This window comes from Mya arenaria, chromosome 5, assembly GCF_026914265.1.
Source record: "Mya arenaria isolate MELC-2E11 chromosome 5, ASM2691426v1".
Classification (NCBI taxonomy): domain Eukaryota; kingdom Metazoa; phylum Mollusca; class Bivalvia; order Myida; family Myidae; genus Mya; species Mya arenaria.
In genome coordinates this window covers 48,201,265-48,228,707 of record NC_069126.1, presented here as the reverse complement: position 1 = coordinate 48,228,707, position 27,443 = coordinate 48,201,265, and the positions used below count along the sequence as shown (strand labels likewise).

The window sequence follows — 27,443 nt, the reverse complement described above, 5'->3', positions numbered from 1 at the left end:
CTTTCAGCCATATTAGGGTCGATTCATTGCTCAGGTTTATTTTAACAATACATCAAATCGGAGAACAAACGATAACAATTGCTGCTTAAGAGAAAATTGTATCCAATGAAGAGGAGAAATGCGACTTTCATTTCCCAGTCGACGATAATTACAAAACACAAAAAGTTGAATTAGATGAAATAGTAAACTTGTTATAACGGGATATAAAATTGGATAAGAATATGCCTTAACATATAAATAAAATTCGAATGTTTTCACTTTAAATTCGTTTTACCAGATTTATTATCAAGCTTTCTCATTAACAATGTCTTGTGTGTTTTTTGTGATTTCTCGATGATATAAATTCTGTTGAAAAAATAAAGAAAAAACATATTCAATGAAATGGTGTAACGTATTTAACAACATTCATTTTCTGGGTACAGAAAAATCAATAAGAAAATAACTTTCTTAAAATAGAAGCAAAAGCCTCCAGACTTTGTCATCTGGATGTCTTGAATATTTTGATACAAAAAAAAAGTTTTCAAGTAGAGATATTTTCCTGAAAAATGCCATTGCTCTTTGATTAAAAATCGGATAAAATCTTTGTTCGTCAAAAATGCTCAACTCCATAATTCACCTATATTACAAAAGTGTTTATGCATGCTAACTAATGATTTTAACTCCGATACTGTTGATACAGATTTTTGCCTATTGGTGAATATTTATCCACGGATTTATAAGCACAACATTTATCAATACATGTTCCCTGTGTGCTTTTGTTTTTCTCACCGGTCCATGGAGGTTACTCCAAATTTATAGATATATAGACGTCAATGCATGTGTCTGTCGTTCAGTGTGTGTTGGACCTTAGTACTAGTACCTTGTACCCATAAACAGACTTATTCTAGCTTAAGACGACTTGGATTGTCCTATTAATTTCAATTATATTGTTCATTGAATGTTCGCAGTTGATAATTGCGTTGGGCAAGAATAGTTAAAAAAATGAATGTAGCAGATTTTTCATATATTTGCACTTTGTATAGTTGATAACGCCATACAATTGAGTTTTGGTTTCTGAACTAACATAGTCGACTTTAAATACTTTTAATATGCACATTGAATTGGTGTACTCATCAACAAGACAACCCAAAAATAGTGTGTATCTCTTCTTTAAAATGATTACATTTGGATATATAAGTATTCGAAGTCGAATAAAGCCAGCAAAGAAAACATATGTGTTTGTGTTCTTGAACAATGTAATTGGTGTTTAACAATATGTGTTTGGCATTATAACGTGATGATGTACACACCATTTATGTAATCACAAGATAGGACACATGATTAATTTCAAATATGTCGTCTGTTGTACATTTGCTTTGCGTTAACATAATTGAAACATCTGTGTTTTGCAACGATGGAGTTCTTGCTCGGTGAAAGAAATCTATCTTCCTCTCAGAGCAGAGAAAGCAAACCGTCGTTTAACCTTGGCAAAATCTGAAACATAAGTGAATGCCTGTTTAAGCAAATTCATAAAGTTACTTTTAGGACTGATTTTAATTCATAACGGCGAACTAAAACTTGTAAATGGAGATAAACATATAATTACCGTTGTCACCAGACGTCATCCATAATTTCGAAGGGTCATTCCAATTCCGTGCACGAGTCATCGGCCTAGGGGATATAAGATATGGGTGGTAGGAATATCCAAATCTCTTTGCCCGTGCACCAACGAGTTTATCTAAGACATCACGGTTAACACTGCGTTTATAATCGTTTTCATTCTGTTTAGAGCCATCCAGTTGTGATATGATTTCATTTTCGACCTCATTCGAGTCCAAAGGCCAATCCATGTTATTACCTAACGTTTGTCCGTATGCATCAAATGTATCCTGTTGATCATTATATCTAGGAAACAGCCTATCGGATATGTCAGTATCACCGTTTAAGACGCCATCACTGTAGAGCTGAAAATATAGATGAAAGGCATGTCTTTTATTACAGCAGCTACACAATGAAATATCCAAATAAGCATGTTGAGTGTTGTTTTCATTCTTTGACAGTGGCAACAGATAAAACGACTGATTTAAGTGCTCATAATTTCGGAATTTGCGTTTTCCTGCGAGCTGGAGCACGTTATTGTCAAGGAATGATTTTATGGCAAAACAGGTTTAAACAAATGCCCTTACTTATAAATCAAGACATGGTTAGACTCGTACCTAGTAATTTAGGAAGAGATATTTTGCTCGTTTTTTATTTGATTCTGTGTGATTTAATGTATATATTTTGATTTGTTTGTTATACAGAATTGCATGAAGGAATGGCATACTTGAATTGTATCTTCATAAAGGTAGTTTATGTGAGTTTTTATCATTGTTTCCGTGAGCCCATTTTGTTAACAAGGATGTGATAAATTGACTTGACATTAACCTTTAGTTCAAGAATTTTATTATAACAAGAGAGCAGGCAAGCAAAATTGCAACGAAGGCTTTCTAGGTTAAGCGTGGACTATTGGCGACTCGATAAAATATAATGATTTCAAAACATATAGATTAGCAGTTGCCTCATGCAGTTGCAAATATCTGTGTGAAAAATGAAATCATGATTATGCTGAATAAAATGCAACCATGCAATATATTTGTCTAGACATGTTTATGTCTCTAGGAAAACAAATGTGTTTCGAAATATCGTTGTAGGTTATTAAATCAACGCAAAAAGCCATATTAATGTCTCGGTTGATTTTTTATTGTGTGTACGGAGCTATTGGTTCCGAATAGCACTCGTTGTCTGTTCGGATGCAGTGAATGATCAGTGGTTCAATTCGATTTTGGAAACCAATACTTGTTAACAGCCAGTCAGCACTTTGAAAAAGGCTGATACTTGTATTTCAACGTACAATGATGTTATTGAATATCATCGTTTTACAAAAGTTATGTCGGTTAAGTTCAAAACGATTAATACTGTTTTCATAAACGCATATCTTTTCAAACGCAGGATGAAAAAGCATGATATTTCTAGTGACTTTGTGCCCCAGAGATATCGTTGAAGATACTGTAAGCCACATATGTCATTTATGATAGACGTATTGTACAACTGCATGCATAGATAAAGGAAGTTTTATACAGTATAGTTTATCTGGCTGACAAATACAAAGGATTGAGAATTGTTATAGAATAGAATTCTTGCAAAAAAACAAGACTTTAAGGGTATCGTAATTGTTATTTATTTTACAATCACTCATTTCCGTATTTAACTTTCAAGTTTAATATGTGTTTCAATTTGTTTCACAAAGCCACTCAAAAGCATACTCATTTAAGTACAATAAAGAAATCATTTTTTTTCATTGATTTTAAATAACTCAATGCTTTTTTAAGTATCAACATTTGTCCAGAATTAAACGCAGAACACATGCAAATGCAATGTTTAAAAATGCACTATTACTCCCAAATAAGTTAAACACATTTAATACATTTCTCAAATAGACCAAAACGGATGAACAAATGTCGAAAACTATGATGTATGAAGTATACCGAGTTTAATTTAAAAGAAATGTGCAGAAAGCACGGTATTGCTACCTTATTAGACGATAGTAAAATGCAGTCAATATTTTAGCATTCACCAATCATTTAATATTTTTGCATATTCAGCTGTTATATACACGGTTATAATCTTGTCAATAGTAATTAATATTTTCCTTAAATGCATTATTTAGTAAGGAGTTGAAGGTTTGTCACTCAAAATTTATGTTTGGTTTATATGTGTATGTACTGATTTTGAATAAGAGTGACTCTTTAAAATATCAGCGTTCTGAAAGATTTCTTTTATATTACAAATATACTATGCTTACATTTTAAATGATGACTTTACAATTTTAACATATAAGTCACGTTTCTCAAATATGCAATTTCGAATTTGTTATGAATAACATTGTACAATTTTCAAATATTGATTAATAACTTGATTTTTAAAAAAATGTTATGTAAGGAAATATCATACTATCAATCGTTATATTTGAGAAGCTTTGTCGTTGGCGTTGACCCTGTGCCATGAAAAGGGAGTTTATGCTGAAAGTTTTGGTTACTGTGTTTTTTTACTGTAGTTTAACTTTATAACTTATGAAAAAGGTAAACTCAGTATTTTTCACAAATAACAGCCTCAACTCCGCAATGAAAACTTCCAATATTAGTCTGTCATTTTGGTGAAACATGAGCGGCTTAACAAGCTTATATATTAAGTCAGTAAATGGATTTGATAAATGAAACATAGATTAGTATGTATGATACCGGGGCTAGGAAGATCGCCTTACAAACAACTTTTTTTGTATAGGGAACCCGGGATGATTGTCGATATTTATTGGTACAAGTATGAAGTTACAACACCTCGATAGGCGATTTAACACATCCAAATGTGTTGTTGAGGCGCAACACCAACCTCAAAGCATAACTTTTATGGTTTAATGTAATCCATTGTTTGGTTTTCCTTTGGTCAAATCTTCTTTTGCACCTTTTCAACTAGTGGTATTCAATGCTGCAATGTATGCTTCAGTTTTACAAGTGTCTAATAACCATCTTTAAGGTGTGTTACAAGTGTCTTATTACCATATTTTAGGAAAAAGCAATTTCGATCAAAATTTCAATATAATATGTTTTTTTGATACTGGGCTTGTCACAGTAGATGCTACTGTTTTTGTCTTATTCACAACACCGATTTAATGTTATGTAGTGTTTGCTATTTTTACGAGAATTATTTTCTTTGTTGTACTACTTTTGTTTAATCGATTGACAATTTGCAATAATAACACTCCTTTTTTGCTGGATGTGCCTGAAGAGAAAGCTTTTGATTTTTCGATATAACGTTTGTTTATACAAATTTCTATAAGTTCGCTAGTGACAAACGTTGATACCATTATACATCACACCCAGCTTTATTGGTAGAAATCAATTATTGTGTGCACTTTAAGAGACTATTAGTACGACACCCTGAGTATGATCGAAACCGCCGCCTGCTTGGTTACATATGGGAAATTTCACAACAACACCACAAACGTACATAGTAAGTAATCGCATAAATCAACAAATGTGTAATCAGATTTGTTTTGGTTACTGCATTGCAATGAAAAAAGAAAGAGGTTCACTGGGATTTACAGAAGTTCATTTTTTGGTAGTCATCATGAAGGACAATTGCTTTTCCCAGTGTTCGACTGTTTACCCCAAATTACGAGAACATGCCATCAACATGCCCAAAATCGTGCCGAAGAGAGTGGCAATGTATAAGTTAATGCATTTTTCTTTAAACGTGTAAGCAGCTACTATATTGTTAGTTTATTATTAAGCAACAATATTAGTAAAACATAGAAGCTTTATTTGAAAACAAGCTGATAAAAGTGGCTGTTTGAAATAAATATTATTCAAGTAGATAATTTTCTCCAACAGAGTATTTGTGACTCTCCCTTCTCAGTCGAAGCCATTTATATTGAAGACATACAGCAATCCTCATACAAAGAAAAACAACATGAAATATGAATATGGAACTTGTTTTGAAGGGATAATGAATTGAATAGGGAATAGAACTTCAAGTTTATTTACGAGAGTCCATTTTGTCTTTGTTTTATCGTCAAGCTTTCACATGTAATGTTTCATACGTCAGCATTGCATGGACTCCCTAGAGCGGCACTTTCGCATGCACTGATATTGTGTTACCATAACTGTGGGTCCATAAGGAGTCTTAAATTTGTTTAAATTCCAAAGAAACAAATTAATGGGTTTTTAACAAACATAGAATCTGTCATAACTGACCTTTATATACACCTAATACTCTCAAAGGAACTATTCGTTCTCGAAATACTGCTTTTATTGCATCTGTTGGAATAACAAGTTAAAAACTAGGTGTTTAATAGATAATTAACAGGGACGTATAAATGCAATACGTTCGAACAAGTGCTTGTTTGCTTTTAGTTGTAAACTAGCCTACTAAACTAGCAATATAGTCATACAACTTAATATGACAGCTTCTGTGCTTCTGTTCAAGAGTTACTCATATTGATTTTAATGCTGGCAATGTAATAAGAATCTTATTCTTATTATTGTTTATAAACCCTGCCTACTTGAGAATAAATCATCGGTATCAAAATACATTTTAATTATTTAAATTGGATTTAAGTCGTGTTAGATAGACAAAACAAACGATTCAATTGCGATAGAAAATAAGAAACAAATTATTATATTGGTTTGAACCAATATGAATGTAAAGGCGTGATATCAACGATATTCCGTTAATTTTGGGAATCTCTAATATAACTATTATAATCGTATGTGCAAAATGGTTGGACAACACGTTATTAAAACATTAGTTACGGCCAATCCCTTTACGGCTCCCTTTTAATGGCTTTTCCCTCTATCTATATCTGGCAGTATATGTTATCACAACTAATTAAAAACTCCATAAGCACTAAACTTCAAGATCGGCGGTAATAGCAGAGTTTATTTATGCCTTAGTATCGAACATGACATGCATACGTTTCTGTTAGGATAATACCAATGGCCCTTAAATCAATAATAGTTAAAAAGTATTGCTGCTTAGTCCTTTCCTCTAGTTTCCATTGTAATTCCACCGAACACCGACCGAACACCACATAAAACCAAATACCTTTTGTCTATAAGTACGAACTTTTGTCTTCGTATGTATCAACCATTTCAATACGTTCTTTCTTTCCATTGCAATACGTTCAATATTGATATTTTGTTTAGAGGGCAATTACGTACTGTCATTATCATTCAACCGCGTGAACCATGGTGCCTTGACCATGTATAATTGGTATAATATTGAACACTCTCATAAAGACATATTCATTCCCGCTACACTTCTGGTATTTTTAATTCCCCTTACAGATTAACTTTCAATCACTGTTTTTGTTTAACAGAATGGAGAAGTAATTGGGTTAACCTGAAAAGAGAATTTTTCGGAGCATTTCAAAGCACGCCATTGTTTCCTATAGTCAGTGATAAATAATTTTATGTTGGAAATTAATTTTAATTGTCATGATCTGTAAGAGACATACCATCCATTCTTTATCACGCGAGAAAATGACAAACTCAACATATTAAGCTTTGTTTGCATATATATATTGCATTTATAGTGTTTAGATCAATTTTAAAGAAAAGACATTTATTGAATTGACATGTGAAATGAATTGCACGCAAAACATTACAATTTTCCTGAATGTGTAAGGTAGACATTTTAGAGATGGTGTATTATACTGTTAAGTCCTTCTTATTACTTGACGATTTCACATATTAGATTTTTTTAGGATATCCACATCAAATTATTGGTTCATTTTAGAATACAAATATCATGTATTTTTTAATTTAATTACAATCTTGATGATAAACGCATGGTACTTGTAATATAAACTTGGGATTGTATAGAATACAGCTGGGCAACAAGCCCTAAATGTGTTTTATATATAAGAGACATAAATTTAGTTTCCGGTTGCTTAATCGGAGTAAATAAAACATAGCGCCTATACAAATATCAACAGTAGTATTGATCGATATGATAAATTACGCAATATATCGTAAGGATTCGTTATCTTGGTGAACATGTCATGTGTTTTCAGAAGCATCATGATTAGATAAAAGCCTATTATATATTATACTTGTTGAATCATGGTACCTTGACCTCATTCTATTCATAAATAATAAAATCGTCTTTAAGGTCAAATTTCATTCCAGTAACTTCAATTTCAATTTCAATGTTAGATGCTCTTTTGACTTACTTATATTTTACTAAAATAAAAGCGAAAGGTATAAAACTGACAAAGTAATGAGCTTTGTGAATTTCAGACACTTGTGCGCATCTCTTGTATAATAAAAATTAATGTTATGTTAAATTCCACATGATCTGTGATCGACATGTAATCGTCATATTTGCACGTCGTGAGAAAATGTCAAATCCCACTTATCATGCTTGTGTGAGACTGATTTGTATCATTGTATGTGTTAAGATCAATTTCAAAGATAAAAAATGAAATACAAGAGAGGTTGTAGACTGACTGAAGCACATATTGCACGTGAAAAGGCTATTAGATACTTTTAGGCCAATTGTTAAAACGGTACAAGTATGAAATGAATAAAACACGTCATAAACACGAAATGTCTCGTATCAGTTTGTTTTATCAAGTTATTCCGAACAAAAATGATGAAGTTATAGACAATAGTGTTATATATATATTTTTAAATAACTTCATTAATTTACTGGCCATGTTAGGAAATCCCTTGGAAGAAACTCAATATCTTTTTCAATTACTTCCATACCTTGGAACAAGTATATTTGAAATTTTCGTGAAAGAGATTCAATTTTTCCATTTCAAGTAATGAACAGACGCATAATAACCACGACATAAATGAAGATTTAAACATCGTATGCAGATATTTCATAACTGCAGTAATTTGATAAGTAAGAAAATACATTATTTTTCTTCTTTTTAAGATTTACTGATTCAAAATAAGAACACGATACTGCTTTGATAAATACCTATTACTCAGAATTTAACCCAACCAAATCATATTCATAGAGTAATATTCAGGCGTATTTCAAAACTCAGATTCAAAAGCATGCTCAATTGAAATCGTACAACCTTCTCGGAACAAAATACATGGAAAACGCTTTAAACTGTCTAATGTCTACACAGAAAGAGAATTGATTTTGTGCTTTCTGAATTAACTTCCTAACGGTTATCATCATGGTCTTACTATATTATGAATGAAAAGTATCGATGTTAATTTTGTTGTTCATTAAATATCACATAAGTTAAGTTCTAATAATTTGACTAAATAACATAATTGATGGTCATGTTCGCGCTAATACCAGTTTTTTAACATAACCGATTCAAACTACCAGTTTTCCCAAATGTTTTTCTGTTTGATAAAAATTTCTTTTTAAAAAGTATGTTATTTCAGTTTGATAAGTTGAGAGCTGCATGCTTCTTTGAACGTATGGATGTATATATGTATTGGACTGGCTCGTTTTCGTTAGTAAAAAAACTTAATCCTCGTTGGTTTTTTACTAGTATTTCAATTATGATTGATCGGTAGTTGTTTATTTAAGCAACATGATTCTGATTAGTTGATGAGAGTGCCATTATAACTTACCACAAAATCGAATCCCTTTAACAAAATTATAAATCCTATTAACAAAGCCTTCTTATGCTGACCTTAATTTTTGGCTTTTATCAGTCATAATAAGTACCTACAGTTAAGCACACGCACGATTTATTGAGCGATTGCGTTTTTATATTAATGGTGATGAAAATACGCCGAAATGAGGCAAAACACAGATTTAAATTGCATTTTACAATAATAATAATAATAATAATAATAATAATAATAATAATAATAATAATAATTCAGTTAATTCTGAGAGTAAGATTCATTTTGTATAATAGAAGAAGATATTTTACCTGTTGAATGCTTGTCCCATCGTTAAGATATGGCAATCCTAGTATAGAGGGCATATGTACTAGTAATATAGCAATCTGGGAATACGTGCATAACGTCTGAAGGAAAATCGCTATACGTACTGCCACCATTTCTAAACTTAAATTACACCTTTTCTACTCTATGATAAAGTTTTACGATGTGTGCTTATTCTTTCCTGCTTAAGAATTGATATTCGTTGTAGATTATATAACAGACGTGTTAAAATGAGAAAAATATTCGAAATAATTTAATTATTAAATTCCGTTCTCTATAATCTGAATTCCAAAATCAAAGCCGTAATGGCATATATCCCATTACACCTTTCAAAGCAAGTCGGTATTATCAGATCATTTTATTCTCCATGCTGCCTTAGGAATACTTTTTCAATTAATATACGCGAGACAAACTGGTGGGCAAATGATCCGATATTTACTTCCAGCAGTGACTATTCATAAAGGTGAAGCTTATAATGATAATAAGGCGTTCCTAATCCTGCTGGGCCAATGAGAGAACGTCTTTTGTCTCGGGCGATTCCCTACGCGTTTTTAATCTATTTCAGATATTGAAAATTATCGATGGAATACTATGAATTTTACCACAGAATAGGAAATTAGAAGCAGAAAAAGCACTTTCACATACGTCGGTGATATGTCGCAGATAAAGAGGACTGGTAACATGAGTTACTCTTAAAATTTACCACACCTTCTTTGACCACAGGAGTGCCGTGGAAATCACGCGATTCGATTTCATTTATAGGATCAATGTGTATAGTGACTAAAAAACATATTCCTGCTTAAGTAATGATTTCATATACCAAGAGTGCTTGGGGAACACATGTTAATTAATTCTGACGTTGGAAAATACATGTTATTTGATTCTGACGTCATGACGGTCTCCGGGTTAATATATGGCAATATGAATTTATGCTATATCTGCTTATTTCATTAATTTATAACACTGTTTGCCTTCATTTGAATTATGATGAAAACTATATGTTCACAATTTAACTTATACAGCCCCACATTTGATGTCCTATCCTATAATTGCAGTAAGCATGAAAGGAAAAATCGTTTTGGCTTTTGAAATAACTACACTCTTACCAAAGATGAATTTCTCCACAGGTACGATGAAATAACTACACTTTAACCAAAGATAAAATGCTCCACCGGTATGAGCATATTTAGAAAGACTATGTTAAGTAATTTCGGTTCGTATTCCGCCTACTTCTATCTGCAAATGATTATTTACCGGTTTAAATCTAATAAAGGTGACCAAAACATCTGACTTTGTTTTAACAACATAATTATAAAGTTCAAAACTTGTTTCAACAATCTATAATTCACATATTTACTTTCAGAGTACATAGTAAGATATCACCGATCCAGCATGTGTCATTCCAGCTTAGATAATTGTAACTGTTCTGATAACGCGAATAAACGTAGCGATCCGCATGGTAATTGACTGTTGATGTTGCGTCCTGTCAAATTGTAATCGGCTCATTTCTTTGCGGAAGTTTTTAAAATCCCAAATCAGCAGGATAGTTATAATCACGATGCAATTGATATACTGGGAGGTCTTTTTTTCTTGGGCAAAATAATTCCACTAACAAATTAAATGTTGTAAAAAATACAATTATTCACGTTTAGAAAAATATAAACTTCAGGACTATTGATTTCAGGAGATTGGTTCAAGTACTAGTAGTACTTCAGTACTTAGGTGGATTAGTTTGGCGGGACACTAGTAACATGATTTCCTCGTGCTTTTGTGGGTATATGGGGAAAACGATTTTGTTTTCTTCACTCGAGGTTTTGTATTTGGTGAAATAAGAAGTTATTTTGAAATGTCTGAAAGCGAAGATATAAATTTGAATTCCTGTTACACGTGCTCTATTAACATGCATATTTATTTTCATTTACAGAGTTCCACTGTTTGATTGCCTAACATAAGTAAGTAACGTATTTGTTACTTTTATGATTTAAGATGTACCGTATGTTTAATTTCGTTCCAGTTGTTTCATGATGTTTTCTAAGACACCAGTCATTATTGATGTTGCTGATTCTAAAGACGGACGTGGCAACGATTGACCAAGGTTACGATCCAGATGAGCTCAGACGCTATAACCAATCTTCCATAATCCGAATACTGCCTTTTCCTGTGTACACGTTCACCAAATACATTGCCAATTCCTAAACTGTTGTGTGTTGTTGTATTTTGAGATTAGTGAATAATTAGTTAACTCACGTATTGAGTGAGTAAGCGATTTTAACGTGAGAGATTTATTCTTCCTCCAGGATAGTTGATGATCATAATAATCAAAAGAGTGGCATACATATAGTAGAATGCTGAGCTTAATGACGCAATGAAAGAATGAAATGCAATGCACTATTGAGCGCCTGTTTCATACCAGAAAGGGATATCTGACATGTTTTGTTTTGGTTAAACAAAATGAAGTACAGAAGAGATTGAATCTTTTGGGATTGTAGTCAATAATTAGAGTGTGATGAATTCAAATAAGTGATGGTGATATTTCTGTCTAGACGAGACCGAAGATAAATCAAAGCATTATCTGTCTCTAAAAACAGAATGTTTTTTCGACGAAAAAGCCGCACGTCCAAATTGTGAAACTGAGAAGCACGTTTTCTGTCACCTCGCTATGTGTATACATTTTATGAATTTACACTCAAAATAATCCAGGCACGGCGCTTGATGATATCATTCACAAATGATATAGTTGATATTTAGTAAACGGCATTTTAGTGCACAATGCATTTTTGTAAAACTACAGCCCAATTATAAAGTTAAATTGTGACTTTATTTGTTCGATAGCGGCCTTTCTTGTCACTTACTGTCAGAGATCAGCCCGAATCGCATCAAAACGTGTCGTTTTCCAGAAAATTAGTGAAGATCACGCTTGTTGACAATTAATCTTTATCAGTTGTTTGAATTTTAAAGGAAGTTCATACTTCCTAGAAGATAATAAAAGGTATTGAACCTAATACCTTATTTCGCTACTTTGCAATCGTTGAGTAAAGAGCATAGAGGCACCTAATCTTTGTTTGACATTCGGGGCATAAAATCGCCCCAATAAAACACAACTAAAATATAGTTTCAGCACATAATTATAAATATACACCTGTCTCATACTTTTGTCTTATACACTGGCAAATTGCACGAGGCAACTCTATAACTATTAATTGTAAGATGATTATTTTGATACAGCATTTTTTAATATCAATCGGATATAAACAAAATATAAACCTTAGGAAGCATTTTCAATCTTGAGTAAAGGGAGGTCATCCTGGATAACATCTTAAGTGATCTTTTGTCAGCAGTCCTATATCACCGATATTTTAATAACAAAAACGCCCTATTCCAAGACAGATGATAAAAAAGTTGTCAGAATGGTCAATATGTGAGGGTGCAGCTTTCAGAAAAGTTTGCATATGTTGAAATAAAAAAGGATTTGCAATTGAACATAACTTACCATTTATAAGAGGAATAACCATGGTTTTTAAACTATTTCTAGAACTTGAAGCTGATTGTACAAACAATTGCAACCAAATAACAGATGAAAACAACTGTTTGATAATTAACTGGATGATTAATCATCTATTTTATATATTTTTAAACTGTTTGACTTTGTAGGAAGTATTGGTTAGAAGACAATTCAAATTTTGTCAAGTGTTTCTTTTCGAAAGGCATGTTCATCCAACTCTTTGGGGATAAATGGATGACCAGTGTTTAAGTCCGTGTGTGAGTCCATGACTCGGAACAGCCAGTAAGCACTTGGCGATAGGAAGAAGCGTGTAACATTAGCAGTTGCTACAACATACGATATCGTAGCATAACAAACCGACATTTTTCTAGAAAAAAAAGGTTAGGGTGGTTACGTGTAAAACGTTAAATTTGAATTTAAAACATGTTTTTCTGATCACAATTGCCAGAAAGTGGACCTTTATAAGCTTTAAAATTATATGATATGTTTTGGTAACAGTACGCAGTAAAACCATAGACCAATTCATAGAAAAAGTCGCTGTTAACTACAGACAAATTATGAGCCCTCAAACATAGATATCTGAATTCGTTTAAAGTCTAACAAACATACTTTTTTTGCAACATAGTTTGGGGTAATAATGGTTTGAGCAAGTTTTACGAGATAAGATGTTATCAGATTATGAATTAAAAAGCTTTGCGTACCATTTCGGAAAAAGTTTCTGAGTTATATAATACATTTGTTTTGTGTAAAAATTCAGACATCAGACAAGGCTACTTTGAAAGGTTAATTGAAAAACATAGATTATTTAAACTCAGTAAGCAAATGACCTCTTTTTAATTTGTTACATTGCCTATTTTAAACAGAACAAAGCTTTAACATAATGTGTTTTGTTTCTTAACTTACACAGTCGATTTAAGTAAAAATTGGTATTTGTTTATACTTTAAATCATATATAATATGATAAATTGATACAGAATGCAACCTGCATTCTTTGATGCACCTTGTTCTAAACAAATTTATTCAGACAAAGTATGCGTTTTCGTACATTGCAATTTTTGCTGAACACTATCTTTGTTACTATTACCGCGTGATAAATCACACAGAGATTTTATCTGAGGTTGTGAAATATGATCATTTTGAAAAATGGTGTTCGTTGTTTATTTGCTTTGTGTGTAAAGTAAAGTCATTTAAATAGTATAATGTTTGTAACGTTAAACAAAGACAAACCATTTATCTAGCTCACCAAACCATCTATTCACTTCGGCAAATTCTAAAACATTAGTGAGTGTCAAATATAACGAATTAATTTACTTTACTGAAGGGCTTCATTCAGTTCAAAACTGCGAACTGGTAGCACTAGATAAATCATTATTGCCATTGTAACTACATTCACCCTTACTATATTTTAAGGACCATTCTGTGCATGATGTACCAGTCTTCATCAGTTAATAAAATAAGAATGGTATACAATTATTATTATTTTGTGCCAACGAATTTGTCTAAAAAATATCAATAGCCACTGCATCTGTCATGTTGGATGTTTGAGAGATGGATGTATCGATGGATTGATAAAATAATACCTTTTAACATTTTCAATTGAATGTGGTAAACGTGGACGTGTTACACTGCAATGGCCAACTTAACCATTACAAAAGTCAAGAAATACAACAATTATTAACGATTTGATATATATTCGATTACATTTTTCGACTATGTGTATCTGCAAAGTTCAAAAGATTTTATGAATTCTATGAATGAAGAAATATAAAACTGATGCAAAGAAAACGCACTTAATAATATAATATGAGAAGCGAGCGTGGAATAACTCTGTAATACATTTCTTTTTACTCATTGTAATTCTAAAGACGTTAGAATATTCATACTGCTGGGATCGCCACTGTAGTGTATTATGTTTGAATCATTTTAGCGATAAAATTAATTGTTCTTTGATTCATCTAGCAATTCCCATCATTTGGATTGAGTCCTTAGACAAAGTGTTCATCAATAACCGGGCAGATTCATCCAAATAAAATGAAAACAAATTTAATTGCTTTTTGACTCCAGGCGTAATTCCATATTCCTCCTATGTCGTGATTGCAGAGTTATATTTGTTTCACGTGTTAAAACCGTGGCTTTGCAAGACAACATTGTTTGTTTCACATGTATTAGACGTGGCATAGTTTCACGTGTCAGAGGCGACACGTTGCAGGAATAACTGGACATATGCCAAATGTTATAGAGATGCGTTGCCTGTAAAATTGTAAACGGATTAATTTCACATGCAATGTATATGGCAAAACTATAAAACATTGACCGACTTTTTCACATTTTACGGACGTGATTTCATGACACAAAACATAGTTAGACTTTGCTTTATTCTTGTACAACATGTTTAAAAGAGCAAATGACACTAGTAAATACTAGTTTAGAAATTAGTTTGATAAACATTCATTCTATAGCCTGACTAAACATTGTAAGAGTTATAGACATGACAGACTTTTGATATTTGTTTATTTGAATCCCAAGAAAAAGAGAAACTTTTAATTTTTGAAGAATATTTTGAAAATCTATGATTGGGTTTTGTAATATAATCGCATTTTCGTTCCTTATGAACATAAGGAACGTTCCTTATAAACAACAGATATTGAAACGGGTAAATACAGTAGGTAAATAAATGCATAAGATGTAAAAAAAAATCCATAAGATATTAGGGTGTAATTAAAAGGAGAATTATGTCTACAATGCAACAGCTTCAAATGTAAACGTTACGTTTTAAGGTATGTTATGCTATTTTGTTAAATGAATCGTACCCAAACTCACAATATGAATAATAAATAAAAGGTAAATGTTTAATATTGCGTATATTTGTCAAGCCAAACAGTTACTTGAAGTGTTACAAAAGCAAGTGGTAACATGTTCAGCTGAGAATTAAGTTGAAATGTTGGGATACAAATTACGATGTATAAATGTCGTTGGGTAGGACACTTACTTAACATATTATAGCATTGTTTATAATGAAAACACATTTCTTAGCAAATGAATAGAAGATCAATTGCTATACGTTTACTGCGTTGATACGTTTGATATTTATATTGCACTCTAACATATATCCGCTTTTGCCTTGTCATGTGTCTATTGGGCAATGAAGATTATTCGTACATGTTCAAGTCAATAACTTTATCTCTTTTGGTCTGTTCTGGTATGATAACGGTTACAGCTTGATGTAACTGCATTACTCGCGGGTCTTTACTATTACCATCTTGCCCTGGTGTTACTCAGTTCATCTGAAAGTGAAATCTGCTGCTGAGGAAGCTGATACGAAACGAGCTTACTGCTGCTAATTTAAATAACACTAAATGCAGTAATATAATTAATAGAATTGTGTCATTCCTGAAACATACGGGTTTTAATATATCTAAGATTTCAATATTTCGGCACGTGATTTGCAATGTGAAATACGTACCTGCCAACCATCACATCAAAAATAAAATAATATTTAATGTACGTTGCCATTGGCATCATTTTGAGTTTCATGTGTGGACATATTCTTGTTCTCGCTACCCTGATTTGAATATGGCAGTTAATTCTAAAATGCTAACGAAAGGTACTGGATCCGGTTTCCAGAAGACATTTCAACGGCATCCGCCATTCGTCAATGGCAGATAAAGGTAATACATGCAAACATAGTGCTCATCATTAAGAGTAGCCCCGTTGTTAACGATGTTAAATGTGTTTAATAATGGTCTAGATTCAGTGAGTCTTAAATTTAAATTGCAACGTTAGATTGCTTAGTTTATAATATTTTGTTCACGTTGAAGACAAAATCATTATTCCAATTATTTCCTGTTGCAAAACGGGCGGAGGTTCCTGATTGTTCCCGCAATAGGTTTTTTTTTTCTCTCAGGCTGATCTCGGCCAGTCGACTACGTCTGTAAGCTCCCGAGTTACGTGCAAACTATTTGTTCAGATGTGACTGCGGATACATGTATCAAATATGGTTGTACGGGAAGTTTTGAGACTGAGCATACTTCATTATACAAACTTTTGATTGTAGACTATCTAGTATTTCATGCTGTAGACATAATTTCCTTTCTTGTAATGCTGGAATAACAATCTTGTCATGGTGGAATATACTATTCTCGTTATATATTCAAAAATGATGTTGCACTAGTATATATTGTCTTTTTGTTAAGTTTTGAAGTCTTGTAATGATAAACAACTTCTTAAAACAAAGCTGGAAGTTAAGAGGTGCTGTTAATTGACATTAAAAGCAAAGAAATCAGTTACAGCAGGCCGTTGTTCCTGAGTGGTTGCTCGCGTTTTGAAAACACAAAGATACATTAATCCCATTATGTTCTAGCCAAATAACAAAACAACATTTCATCGCTAAATGTTTGTTATAAAGAAAATAAGCGACAGACGGATTAGCAAACACAGGACAATGTTTAGGTGTATCTTATGAACGTTAACAAGGTATTACAATTTAAACATGTAACATTTAGGCATTATAGTTTTTGACAGCTCAACCTTTGCTTACTTATGGAGGTTAGACTCGTGTCTGGAAAACCTTAATGTACGAATACATTCAAGGATTAAGTTGTATGTCGAGTCGGGACAATGCACATTGTCCGAAATATCCCCTATAGTTTAAAATGTATGGTCATGGCGACGAATCAAAATAATCATCATAAAATGTATGATAATACACTTGCCTCATGCAGTTGTGAATGTCAGTTTATCAGGGAGACAGCTTGAAAATAATAATTATGGGCTAAAACATTTATAAACGTTTGTTTTTTTGGTACAATTTATGTCCCTAATGAAACGATTGTTTTCAGATATATCGTCAAATAAAGAAACAGTGTTTCTATATGTTTTACTCAACGCTAACATTTGCAGTGATAATTATTTGGTTGGATTCAATTTATTATGTTTAAGGAAGTATCGTTTCTGATAACAATTCAATCTCAAAGTTTTTTTTTTCAAAGGGCTCGTTAATTCCTCATTTCGGAAATTAGCGGAAGGCCAATGCTTAGGTCCCTGTGTGTGTCCACGATTCGAAACGACCAGTAAGTACTTGGGAAGGGAAAATGATTGTTGTTTCGATAGTTGCTACAACGTTCAATAAAAAAGCATAACATACCGCAATTTTTATTAAATAAAGATAAAGTGGTTTATGCAAAATGTTTAATTCGGATTCGAAAGACGCATTTAATTTTTTAACAATTGCGAGGAAGGGGACCTTTATGAAAACGTGATATGATTTGTAGCGCTGTGCAGAAAATTCATAACCATTTAATGGGAAACATGGCTGTATATCATAGACATTTTATGAGACTTTCAAACTTAGATGTTTGACATATTTTACATTATACGTATATTATATGTTTGACAAATCTATTTCAAGTGGAAGTTTTGTCAAAGCATCAACATATATCTTTCAATCTTTCCATGTATCTTACAACCATATAAGCGTCGATTCATTGCTCAAATTTATTTTTAGATTGCATCGAATCGGAGAACAAACGTAACAAATTGCTGCTTGAGAGAAAATTATTATCCAATGAAGGGAAGAAATAGGACTTTCATTTCCCAGTCGACGATACTTATAAAACACAAAAAGTGAAATTAGATGAACTGGTAAACTTGTTATAACGGGATATAAAATTGAATAAGAATAAGCCTTAACATATGCACAATTCGAATGTTTTTATTTTAAATTCGTTTAACCAGGTTTATTATCAATCTTTCTCATATATTTTATACAGCATCATTAGTGGGACTCCATGTTGACAGTATCGCATTTGTTTCGGCAAGTACGGGACTATGAGGTTTCTGACATTGCTTCTTAAAGTTTGAACGAAAACAGATGATGTGATTATTTGTTCCCTTATATGCAAAATATAATTTCAGAGCATTTCAATAAATATGTTGTTTTTTATTTGAAGTGAAAACACTACCATTCTTGATTAAAATGCAAACCGTTGCTACAACTGAGTGTGTTCTTTCAATGTCAAGGGATCAAGGATATATATTTGAAAGTACACCTGTATTAATATTTCACAAAAGATAAAATTATTTGAATTGACACATACATGTTTCAGAAACAAATACGATTCTTAATTGTTTTAAATACCTCACAAAAAGTATCAAATGGCTTATATGAAATGACCCAGAAAATTAAATCATTAACAATGCATTGTGAGATATTGTGAGTTTTTGATGATATATGTTGAAAAAAATGAAGAAAAACACATATTTAATAAAATAGTGAAAAGTATTCGACAATATTCATTTCCTGGGTACAGAAATGTAAATAACTTTCTTTAAATTGAAGCTCCGCAAAGCCTCCAGACATTGTTAATCGGGATGTCTTGAATATTTTAATACAAAAAAAATGTTTTCATGTAGAGATATTTTCCTGAAATACAATAACTTTTTGATTGAAAATCGGATTAAATCTTAGTTTACCAAAAATGCTCAACTCCGCAATTCACCTATGCTGCAAACGTTAAGATGCTAAATATTGATTTTAACTCCGATACTGTTGATACAGATTTGTTCCTATAGTTGAATATTTGGCCACGGACTTATAAGCACAACATTTATCAATATATGTTCCCGGAGTGCTTTTGTTTATCTCACCGCTCCAATGAGGTGACCCCAACATTTATAAATACATAGACGTTGATGCATGTGTTGTAGGTCTGTATTGTATGTGCGTTTTGTGTCTGTCGCTCAGTGTGTGTTTGACCTTTGTACCTTGTACCCATTAACAAACTAAATTTAACTTTAGACGACTTGCATGGTCCCATTAGTTTCAATTGTATTGTTCAGTGAATATTAGCCGTTGATCATTGCGTTTGGCAAGAATAGTTAAAAAAAATGAATGATGCAGATTGTTCATATATTTGCACTTTGTATAATTGATAACGCCATACAAATGATTTTTAGTTTCTGAACTTTCACAGTCGACTTTAAATACCTTGTATATACACATTGAATTGGTTTTCTCGTTAACAAGACAACCCAAAAATAGTGTGTATACCTGGTTCTTTAGAATGATAACATTTATATAAAGTATTCGAAGATAAATAAACCCAGCAAATAGAACATTAATATTTGTGTTTTTGAACATTGTAATCGATGCTTAACACTATTTGTTTAGTATTATCACGAGATGATGTTCACAACATTTATGTAATCACAAGGACACATAATCAATTTCACATAGGTTGTCTGTTGAACATTTGCTTTGCGCTAACATTATCGAAACATCTGTAGTTTGCAACGATGGAGTTCTTCCTCGGTGAAAACCAATCTATCTTCCTCTCAGAGCAGAGAAAGCAAACCGTCGTTTAACCTTGGCAAAATCTGAAACATAAGAGAATGTCTGTATTAGCAAGTGTATACACTTACTTTAAGGACTGATTTCAATTCGTTACTGCGAACTAAAAACTGTTAAAAGGAGATATTCATATAGTTACCGTTGTCATTAGACGTCATCCATAATTTCGAAGGGTCATTCCAATTCCGTGCACGAGTCACCGGCCTAGGGGATATAAGATATGGGTGGTATGAATATCCAAATCTCTTTGCCCTGGTGCCAACGAGTTTATTTAAGACATCACGGTTAACACTGCGTTTGTAATCGTTTTCATTCTGATTAGAGCCAACCAGTTGTGATATGATTTCATTTTCGACCTCATTTGAGTCCAAAGGCAAATCCATGTTATTCCCAAACGTTTGTCCGTATGCATCGAACGTATTCTGTTGATCATTGTAACTAGGAAAAAGTCGATCGGATATGACAGTATCACCGTTTAAGACGCCATCACTGTAGAGCTGAAAATATAGATGAAATGCGTGTCTTTTATTACACCAGCTATACAATGAAATATCAAAATAAGCATGTTAAGTGTCCTTTATATTCTTTAACAGTTAAAAGCACATATAACAACTGATTGAAGTACTCATGATTTCGGAGAATATTTTTTAATATTAGAACAGAGGGTTTATTTCACTTCTGAGCGGATAGACGTTATTGCCAAGGGCCACCTTCACCGTAGAGCTGAAAATATTGATGGACTCGATAAAAATATAATGATTTTAAAACAAATAGATTAGCAGTTCCCTTATGCAGTTGAACTGTCCGTTTATAAGATGAAAGTATCAATAAACTGAATAAAATGCAACGATGAGATATGTTTGTCAAGACATGTTGATGTCTCGAGGAAGACAAATGTGTTTCGACATATCGTCGAAAGCAGATCTAGCCGCTCAATGTTCAATTTGCAAATGAACTCCTTGGTTATAAAATACACGCAAAAAGGCCATATTAATTTTTCGGTTGATGTTTTATTGTGTGTAAGAGCTTCGGAATAGCGCCTGTTCGAAAGTCGGTGAATGATCAGTGGTTCAATTCGTTTTTGTAAATCAATAAATTTTACCAGCCAGTAAGAACTTTGGAAATCGTGTATTTCAACATACAATGATGTTATTATATATCATCGTTTTACTACACCACAAGTTATGGTGATACAGTGCAAAACCATTAATGTTGTTTTCATAAACGCATATCTTTTCAAACGCAGGATAAAAAAGAGCATGATATTTTTTGTGACTTTGTGCCACAGATATATCGTGGTAATTACTGTAAACCTCAGATGTCATTTATAATAGACACAGTGATCAACTACATGCATAGATAACGGAAGTATTATAGTTTATAGTTTATCTGGCTGACAAATACAAAGGAGTGAGAATTGTTAGAAAGGAATTCTTGCAAAAATACAAGTACTTAAAGGTAATGTCATTGGTCAACTTATTTTACAATCATTCAATTCCGTATTTAACTTTTTAGCTTATCTCAACTGAGAGACGTGTTTGAAATTGTATAACAAAGCCACTCGAAAGCATACTCATATGCGTAAAATTTGATTAACAAACGGATATGTGTCATAACGTTTTAATGATGTATTATTTAATTTATACTTGTACCGTTTTAACAATTGGCATTAAAGTATCTTATAGCTTTATCGTCATGCAACATGTGCTTCAATCGATCAAAATCTTCTCTTGTATTTCATTTTTCTCTTTGAGATTGATCTAAATACATACCATGATACAAATCGGTCTCAACAAAACCTGATGAGTTGGATTTGACATTCTCTTGCGTGCAAACATTTCGATTCCATGTCTATTACAGATCATGATAAATTAAGCATATTGTTTATACTCATTATACAACGATACAATCACGTGACTAAAATACACAAAGCTCACTGCTTTATCAGTTGGTTAACATTTGCTTTTGCTCTTCTAAAATCTAATACAGTCAAAAAGAGAAGTTAACATTAAAACAAATATATTGAAATGAAGTTATAGACAATTCAACTATTTAATGAATTATTTAGTAAGAAGTTGAAGGCTTATCACTCAAAATTTATGTTTGTTTTACATGTGTATGTACTGATTTTGAATAAGATTGTCACTTTAAAATATTAGCGTTCAGAACGATTTCTTTTATATTACTAATATACTATGCTCACATTTCAAATGATGACTTTACAATTTTAACAAATTAGTCACGTTACTCAAAGTTGCAATTTTGAATTTGTACAATGTACAATTTATCAACTGTTGATTAATTACTTAATTTAAAGCAACTACATACTATCAATAGTTATATTTGAGAAGCTTTTTCGTCAACATTATATCAACAATATCAGCAAAAAATAGAAGCTTTATGTGAGAAGAAGGCGATAAAAGTGGTTGCTTGAAATAAATTTTATCCAAGTTGATTATTTTCTCCCACAGAATAAATGTGACTTTCCTTTCTCAGTCGACGCCACTTATTTTCAAGACATACCCCTTTTCACTACAATGAAAACAACATAAAATATGAATATGGAACTTGTTTTGAAGGGAAAATGAACTGAACAGGGAATAAAACTTTATTTATGAGAGTCCATTTTGTCTTTGCTTTATCGTCATGCTTTGACATGTAATATTTCATACGTCAACATTGCTGGGACTCCCTAGCGACACTTTCGCATACACTGATATTGGGTTACCATAACTGTGTGTCCATAAGGAGTCTTAAATTTGTTTCAATTCCAAAGAAACAAATTAATGGGTTTTAAACAAAGATAGAATTCATAATAACGGACCGTTATATACACCCAATATTCTCAAAGGAACTATTCGTTCACGAAATATTGCGTTTATTGCATCTATTTGTTTTACAAGCCGAAGACTAGGTGTTTGTTGATTAATTATCAACAGGAACTGTGAAATACAAAACGTTCGAACAAGTGCTTGTAATCTAGCTTACTCAACTAGCAATTAGTCGTTAGGTACATAATCATTGGTCAATGGTTACACAGACTTACTTACTAAATGCAAACTGTTATGGAAATTGTTTGCGTATAATCCAGGATAAACATATCTAGTTGTTTATATAGTATATGTGCACTGTGCTGTTTGTGGAGTTTTGTGCTATTGTTCTATGTTAATTGTTTGTGATGTTTCGTTTTTGTGTTTTATGTCTTTGGCTTTTACCCTGTGCAAATATACCAGGTTCATGTTTAAACTTTTGGTTACTTAGCTTGTTTCTGTAGTGTTTCACATAAGTAATTATACGTCTTCGAAAACTTTTTTAAAATATGTACCGTTATGTGCTATATTATTAACTCGGTTACGAAGGCATTATTCGAGACTGTACGGAAGGTGTGAATAACAAATTAATGCATATAGTGCACAAATGAAATACGATTGGTTTAATTAAATAATAATTCTGCATGTCTCGTGTCGAGAACGCGAAACACAATACTTATGTTACCCATTAATAATTTATTTAACAAAGTAGTATGGTTAATCTAGTTCTGTTGAGGGGATTCATGGTGAAATCAAAGACGATATTGATACTAAGTTTATTTCAGATATAAGTTGTTTCTTGAATGGGTAAGGTAGACTTTTGAGAGACGGTTGATTGTATATTTTTCAGTCCTTTTTCAAACTGGAATGAACACTTTTAATTTTTGGATTATTTTAGAATAAAAAATAAAATGTAGTTTGTATAATCCAAATCGTGATGATAAATGCATGGCACTTCAATACCATATTGAATGCATGCGCAATGACTAATGTCAAACAAAATGTCAAACAAAAACATTTCTGTGTCACACGACAAAACCACACGAATATCAATATATCGTTATTAGTAAGCATAGAAGATTATAACAAAAAGCGGATCATATTGGCCGGCTGCTATAAGTTCCTAAAGCGAGTTAATAAATTACAATGATTATTACCCATATTAATTTTACCATTAATTATTGTTTCATAAACTAAATCGTTTAGAATACAGATGGGCTATACTTTATATGCCCGGTTGCTTATATAGAATGGAAAAACATAGCATCTATACAAATATCAACAGGAGTATTTATCAATATAGATGATAAATTACACAATATTACGTAAGGATTCGTTAGCTTGGTGAACACGTTATGTTTTTTCAGAAGCATCATGATTAAACTAAAGCCTATCATGGTACCATGACCTCATTCTATTGGAATATTAAATTGAATTGTCTGTAAGGGTCCAATTTCATTTCAGTAACTTCTTTCTATGTAAGTTTCTCTTTTTGACAGACTTAGATTTTAGTAGAAAACTGACAAAGATATGAGCTTTGTGCATTTAAGATACTCGAGTGTATCAAAGAGAGAAAAATGAAATACATGTAAGGTTGTAGACTGATTGAAGCACATATTGCACGAGGAAAAAGCTGTTAGATACTTAAAGGCCAATTGTTAAAACGTATAAGTATAAAATGAATAATACACATCATAAACACGATATGTCTCATATCAGTTTGGTTTATCAAGTTATTTCGAAGATGATGAAATAATACACAAAAGTGATACAAAGCTCGTTTTAAATAACTTTGTTTCATTTACTGGCCATTTTAGGAAAACACTTGGAAGAAACACAACATCTTTTTTCAAACACATCAATTCACACCTTGGAACAGGTGTTTTTGAAATGTTTGTGAAAGAGTGTCAATTTTCCTTTTCAAATAACGAACATACGCATAATAACCACGACATGAATGAAAGTTGAAACATCGTATACAGATATTTCATAACTGCAGTAATTTGATAGGTAAGAAAATACATCATTTATGCTTTTTAAGATGTACCAATTCAAAATAAGAACACGATACTACTTTGATAAATACCTTTATCTCAGATTTTAACCCAACCCAAATATATTAATCGAGAAATATTCAGGCGTATTTTTAAACTCAGATTCAAAAGCATGCCAAATTGAAATCGTACATCCTTCTCGGAACATAATACATGGAAAACGCTTTAAACTGTCTAATGTCTACACAGAAAGAGAATTGATTTTGTGCTTTCTGAATTATCTATCTAACAGTCATTATCATGGTCTCACTATATTATGAATGGAAAGTATCGATGTTAATTTTATTCATTAAATATCACATACGTCAAGTTTTAATAATCATGGTCTCACTACATTGAAAATGAATGAAAAGTATCGATGTTAATGTTATTCATTAAATATCACATTAGTTAGTTTTTCATAAGTTGACTAAATAACATAATTCAGGGTCATGTTCACGTTAATACTAGTTTTGAAAATAACCGATTCAAACTACCAGTTTTCCAAAATGTATTTCTGTTTGATTATATTTTTTTTTTAAAAGGTATGTTATTTCAATTTTATATGTTGAGAGCTGTATGCTTCTTTGAACGTATATATGTGTTAAACTTGCTGGTTTTCGTTAATAAATAACTTGATCCTTGTTGAGTTTTACTAGTATTTCAATTCTGATTGATCGGTAGTTATTTAGTTAAGCAACATGATTCTGATTAGCCGTATGTATTCCGTAATATTGTAGCCCATGACGGTTAGTTGATGAGAGTGCCATTATAACTTACCACAAAATCGAATCCCTTTAACAAAATTATAATTCCTATTAACAAAACCTGCTTATGCTGACCTTAATTATTTGCATTAATAAGTTATAACAAGTACCTCGAGTTAAGCACACGCACGATTTATTGAGCGATTGCGTTTTTATATTAATGGTGATGTAAATACGCCGAAATGAGGCAAAAAAACTGATTTAAATAGCATTATATAATAATAATAATAATAATAATAATAATAATAATTCAGTTACTTCTGAGAGTAAGATTAATTTTGCATAATAGACGAAGATGTTTTACCTGTTGAATGCTTGTCCCATCGTTTAGATATGGCAATCCGAGTATAGAGGGCATATGAACGAGTAATATAGCAATCTGGGAATACGTGCATAACGTCTGAAGGAAAGTCGCTATACGTACTGCCACCATTTCTAAACTTCAATTCCACCTTTTCTACTCTATGATAAAGTATTACGACGTGTGCTTATTCTTTCCTGCTTTAGAATTGATATTCGTTGTAGATTATATTGCAAACGTGTTAAAATGTGAGTTAAAATAATCGAAATTATTTAATTAATAAATTCCGTTCTCTATAATCTGAATTACAAAATCAAAACCGTATTGGCATATATTCCATTGCACGTTTCTAAGCAAGTCTATGTTATCAGATCATTTTATTCTCCATGCTGCCTTATGAATACTTTTTCAATTAATATACGCGAGACAAACTGGTGGGCAAATGATCCAATATTTACTTTCAGCAGTGACTATTCATAAAGGTGAAGCTGGTAATAATGATAAGGCGTTTCTAATCCTGCTGGGCCAATGAGAGAACGTCTATTTGTTCGGGCGATTCCCTACGCGTTTTTAATCTATTTCAGAAATTGAAAATGATCGATGGAATAATATGAATTTTACCACATGAAAGGAAATAAGAAGCGGTAAAAGACCCTTCCACATACGTTGATGAGTCGATGATATGTCGCAGAAAAAGAGGACTGGTAACATGAGTTACTTTTAAAATAAACGACACCTTCTTTGGCCACAGGAGTGCCGTCGAAAACACGCGATTCGATTCGATTTGTAAGATCAATGTATATTGTGAGAGAAAAACATGTTCCTTTTAAATCAAATATCACGTTTAGACAAACAAATATGTCATAAATATTGGAAAACATCTGCATTGCAATAAACATATTATACATAAAAATAATAAATATACATTAACGAATAATATCATCAATGGTACCTCTAAAAACCTATAATAGTCATGGTGAATTAACATCATACCACGTTTAAAGGACACCATATTTAGCATCCTATAATTGTAGTTATCATTGATTCAAAAAAACGGCTTTTTCTTTTCTGAAAAACATACACTCAATCAAGGAATAAAATTCCTCACCGATACGATCATATTTTTAAAGATTTTTCTATAATTTAGGTTCATATTCCACCTACTTTGACCTGAACATGAATAATTCCCGTTTAAGTTTTGATTTTTTTTCAACAAACTATAGCTCACATATTTAC

The 27,443-nt window shown here is 32.0% G+C and overlaps 2 protein-coding genes across 2 annotated transcripts; both read right to left on the bottom strand.

Moving 5' to 3' along the window:
• Positions 1 to 309: 309 nt before the first annotated feature.
• LOC128236096 (uncharacterized) lies at positions 310 to 9,847 on the bottom strand. The gene is made up of 3 exons (XM_052950947.1): positions 9,434 to 9,847; positions 1,586 to 1,943; positions 310 to 1,473 (listed from the first exon to the last, which is right to left on the bottom strand). Exons 1-3 carry the CDS (start codon positions 9,560 to 9,562, stop codon positions 1,421 to 1,423), a joined length of 540 nt encoding a protein of 179 aa, XP_052806907.1. The 5' UTR covers positions 9,563 to 9,847; the 3' UTR covers positions 310 to 1,420.
• An 8,796-nt stretch (positions 9,848 to 18,643) lies between these two features.
• On the bottom strand, positions 18,644 to 26,642 carry LOC128235017 (uncharacterized). Its single transcript, XM_052949697.1, has 3 exons — positions 26,211 to 26,642; positions 20,436 to 20,793; positions 18,644 to 20,322 (listed from the first exon to the last, which is right to left on the bottom strand). The coding sequence occupies exons 1-3, from the start codon at positions 26,337 to 26,339 to the stop codon at positions 20,270 to 20,272; spliced, it is 540 nt and encodes a 179-aa protein (XP_052805657.1). The 5' UTR covers positions 26,340 to 26,642; the 3' UTR covers positions 18,644 to 20,269.
• Positions 26,643 to 27,443: the final 801 nt, after the last annotated feature.